Below are 4,846 nucleotides of genomic sequence, written 5' to 3' on the forward strand. Positions count from 1 at the left end.
ATATGTCCACAGACATACCGCTGTGTGTGTATCCCCTTAAAGTTTGGTAATGAGCAGATTACCTAACACCATTTAGAATAATCGGAATATGTGTGTTATATAGGTTACTATCAGTCGAAACTTACCTTTTTAATTTGTTTTTTTTTTAGGTTCAACTCTATATTATGTTAACATATAATATTACACTTAACGTTTTAGAAAATAAGAAAGAATTGTTTGTGACATATCTATGAAAATTAAAATCAAATTACGTGTAATCTATTTACATGTATATCTTCCCGTTTTCTTCTATAACCTAATCTAGGTGTAACGAAGGTGTCTTGAGTGACTTTTATAACCTGATATTGACAAAGCGAAGTATCCCTGTATGACTTGTATAATATTGTATAACATACCTTTGTAAAACGACGTACCCCTGTGTGACTTGTTGAGTCTTATATTTGTAAAACGACGTATCCCTGTATGACTTATATAATCTGACCTTGGTAATACGACATATCCCTGTATGACTTATATAATCTGACCTTGGTAATACGACATATCTCTGTGTGACTTATATAATCTGACCTTGGTAATACGACATATCTCTGTGTGACTTATATCATCTGACCTTGGTAATACGACATATCCCTGTACGACTTATATAATCTGACCTTGGTAATACGACATATCTCTGTGTGACTTATATAATCCGACCTTGGTAAAATGGCGTATACTTGTATAATCTGACCTTGGTAATACGACGTATCTCTGTGTGACTTATATAATCTGACCTTGGTAATACGACGTATCTCTGTACGATTTATATAATCCGACCTTGATAACATGGCGTATCTCTGTACGCCATTTTGGTACATTTAGAAATAAAAGGTATTTTTTAAATTAATAGTGAAATTAGACATGTGCTTCATAGACAAGATTTGGGAAAAGCAAGTAGCCCTCCCAGCCTCACCTATAAGTGTCTCGTACAACATTGAGAAATATTTTGGTTTTAAATTCTGTCGGTCGACATAATCTTCCCTCTTCCCAGTTAAGACACGTCTACAGTTTTCCCCCATGTTTAACCAAGTTCTTGTACAGTTTAAGGTATTGTGTATTGCACTAGAGTTTGCGAAGCCGTTTCATAACTGAAGTTATATATTTCAACGAGCTTTTATCCAGTTATAATCATATTGTCATGCGCAGTAAAGACGCTTGCCTTTTATGCTAGAACAAACCACAATATTAATATGATGGCGAGGAAAAAAAAAACAATCTGTAACGAACCTTATTTCTTCATTCAAATATTGTTCGATATAAATTTTACTGAAAAATTACTTTCACCTGTCACTATTGTTTTCTTTCCATTTGATATATGGATTTTTTTGTTCTACTTTTAGATGACACTGTTGTAGTTGTGGTTGATTTATAAGATCTATTATTACTCATAGTAAATAACTAAATAATACAAGAAGTGGGAGTAAATTCACCAGAACTTTTAAAGTTTACTCCCCAGACGTCTACAAGAATGTGTCAACTAAGAGCTCACTGTTTGCTGGATGATATTAAAATTTACTTTTTTTTTCACACAAATGCTATAGGTCAATATATGCTACGTCTGGTGCCTTTTATCTCTTTGTTTATATTCCCTAGAACTAGGCGCGAAGCTTGAGAATCGATAATTAAAAAAGAACTACACAATAGCATTCTCTTCTAAATCTATACCTACTGAGGCTTGCGAAGGGCGTGACCTAGTGACTTACATGCCCTGACTGTCAATCCGGAGATACACGATTCGTATTTCGTTATCATAGAAACTCGCTTAGCAATTTATGGTCGTAAAAGTTAACGATCAAATCTTAGTAGTTGGTAGTGAGTGGAACAGTGGTAAGTCTTCGGATTTACAGTGCTAAAATCAGGGGTTCGATTCAGTGTTCCCTCTAAGCTGCGCGGCTGCGTGGCCCCACAACAACCAGTAAAGTGCCGTGTAATTAATTATCCCAGCCGCGCACAACTTCAGTAATGGTGAGAAGTCTCAAACACGTTCATGACTTTAATTAATGACCCTGGCAGTCGATAGACCTAAAACCCAAATAATCTACTGGTAGCATTGCAAAACGGCCTAATGATTCAATAGGGATTTATTGTCTAAAAATTCCACCACCACTATTAAAAAAAAAAACTGGTAGCGAACATCCGCACATTGCATTGATACTGGTGTACATGAAAAAATTCATTCTACACATGGATTGAAAACATTAGAGGGAACATTAGTTCGATTCCCCTCGATGGGCACAGCAGATAGCCCGATGGGGCTTTGCTATAAGAAAACATACACATACACACAAGCACACTAGTTTGTAAGTTTAAAATTAGATATGCTAAGTACTTCGAGGTCATCTACAAGGGAGAATCAATCTAAGAGCCAACGCCCCCAGTGGCACAGCGGCGTGTCTGCAGACTTACAACGCTAGAATCCGGGTTTCGATACCCGTGGTGGGCAGAGCACAGACAGCCCATTGTGTAGCTTTGTGCTTAATTATAAACAAACTAAGAGCCAACAGTTCTGCGAGAAACAAAAATCTAAATAAACATATAAACTATCGGGGTTCCAATAAGTCAAAGTTTCACTTTTTTACATCTCTTTAGGCTCAAAGAAGTAAAAGTTGTCAATCCCGTCTAAATCGTCATCTGTTAAGACTTAAGAAGTCAACGTTCTCAGAACTCAGTGTTGAGTTTGTCTAGTTTTTTGTCTAAAAGAGATTTAAGTTACTATAACCGTTAAACAGCAAACCCGGGGATTATTATCCAATCCCAATGTTCTTTACTTAATCCTAGAACTTATACTGAAGGCTCAAGAATTCATCACCTTTTGAAACACATTTTTTCTCGTCTATTTACGTGCCACGTTTCTTAGGGTCTCGTGGCTTTATTGGTTACAGGGTTACTAATAACACAAGGGACACACACACAAATATGGCAATTAATTTCACTAATTGTTGCTCGAATTTCTTATGTACTTTTTCTTTAAAAATGAAAGACTTCGCCCAATTATTTATAGCAAATGCTAAATAATGATTACTAAGTATGATGCAGTATGTAAAGATGTTGTCCTAGTTTGAGGATTAATAAGGTTAAGAATTTACGTAACCTCTTTAAAATTCCTTCATTTACCACCACCCCCCACTCCCACCACCACAACGGTATTTCTGCCGACTTACAACGCTAGAAACCTGGTTTCGATACCCGTGGTGGGCAGAGCACAGTTGGCCCATTGTGAAGCTTTTTGCTTAACTTCAAACAATCAAACATAACATTTTCAGACCTTAAATTAATCAACTTATATAAAATGTTAAACTGTTAGTAAATAAAATTCCATTTAACTGGCTTTATATTTTATGTTTGTCTTTACTTGTTAGGTCTCGATGAAATTTGTTTCGCTGTAACGTTGACAACTTAATTATTTTTCCTTTAGACCGATCTTGTTTTATCTATTTTTGTAACTTCATTGTACGTGTGGTTTAACCATTTTCAAGTCTGTCTCAGTAGCTTAAAAGGAAATTTGAGGAGTATCTTACCGTGGAACTAAACGCAGATTCAGCAGAGCTGAAGAGGGTGTTTTTCACTTGGCCTCTAAAGTACAGTTGTCGCCTTTTGTCCAAGAATTTGACAACTACAAACTCCATTAAAGTAGCGAACACGAACAGCATGCATGTGGCCATCCAAATATCGGTCCCCTTCGAAAATTATGAAAAACCAAGATTAGTTTACTCTAACGGTTCCTTTCGAAAATTATGAAAACCAAGATTAATTTACTCTAACGGTTCCCTTCGAAAATTATGAAAACCAAGATTAATTTACTCTAACGGTTCCCTTCGAAAATTATGAAAAACCAAGATTAGTTTACTCTAACGGTTCCTTTCGAAAATTATGAAACCAAGATTAATTTACTCTAACGGTTCCCTTCGAAAATCATTAAAAGCAAGGTTAATTTACTCTAACGGTTCCCTTCGAAAATCATTAAAAGCAAGGTTAATTTACTCTAACGGTTCCTTTCGAAAATTATGAAACTTGATTAATTTTCCCTATCTATTTCCTTTAGATATTATAAAAACCAACGATATTTTGCACTACCAATTCCCTTAAAAAATTATGAAAGCCAAGGTTAACTGAAAGCCTAGGTTAACTGAAAGCCAAGGTTAACTGAAAACAAAGGTTAACTTGCTTTAAGAAAAAACACACAGTTTCCGTGCAAGGAAAAAACTGACGGTATGATTTACAAACCCTTAACTAACGCTAACGTTTAATTATCATCTGACGGTAGAATTTACAAACCCTTAACTAACGCTAACGTTTTATTATCATCTGACGGTAGGATATACAAACCCTTAACTGATACTAACGTTTAATTATCATCTGACGGTAGGATATACAAACCCTTAACTAACGCTAACGTTTTATTATCATCTGACGGTAGGATATACAAACCCTTGACTAACGCTAACGTTTAATTATCATTCTATAATATTAGGCAAGGGGCTAGAAAGCATGCATAATACCTGCATGTTTACGTTATTTCCTGCCATCTGGTGGCAATATTATATGGGGACCTGGGCTGTAGACCTAAGCCAACTAACTGCAAACTTAATTTTTCAAAAACTAGAAATATTATCTTGACGAATTCTTGTCAGTAATTACTATTGATCTTCAGAAAGTTAGATCATTTTTATACGACATCACGGTAGTGTGTCGTGCGGCCAAAACAACCTACAGGACAGAAACACTGTTTTATCAACAGGAGTGATACTTTAGCGATATTCCACCTTCTGTAGCTCGGACTGTGGTAATCCAAACTATCACATATTTT

General features: G+C 35.6%; 1 protein-coding gene across 1 annotated transcript in view; it reads right to left on the reverse strand.

The window, feature by feature from the left end:
- Positions 1-4,846, reverse strand: part of LOC106476586 (glycine receptor subunit alpha-3-like) — a gene marked incomplete at its 5' end in the record, with an annotated part of 18,247 nt that overhangs the window by 2,188 nt on the left and 11,213 nt on the right. The window contains one exon of the mRNA XM_022380405.1: positions 3,558-3,716. Coding sequence (XP_022236113.1) covers positions 3,558-3,716 — 159 coding nt within the window. The remainder of the gene's footprint in view (positions 1-3,557; positions 3,717-4,846) is intronic.

Source organism: Limulus polyphemus, unplaced genomic scaffold, assembly GCF_000517525.1.
Source record: "Limulus polyphemus unplaced genomic scaffold, Limulus_polyphemus-2.1.2 Scaffold10958, whole genome shotgun sequence".
NCBI classification, from domain to species: domain Eukaryota; kingdom Metazoa; phylum Arthropoda; class Merostomata; order Xiphosura; family Limulidae; genus Limulus; species Limulus polyphemus.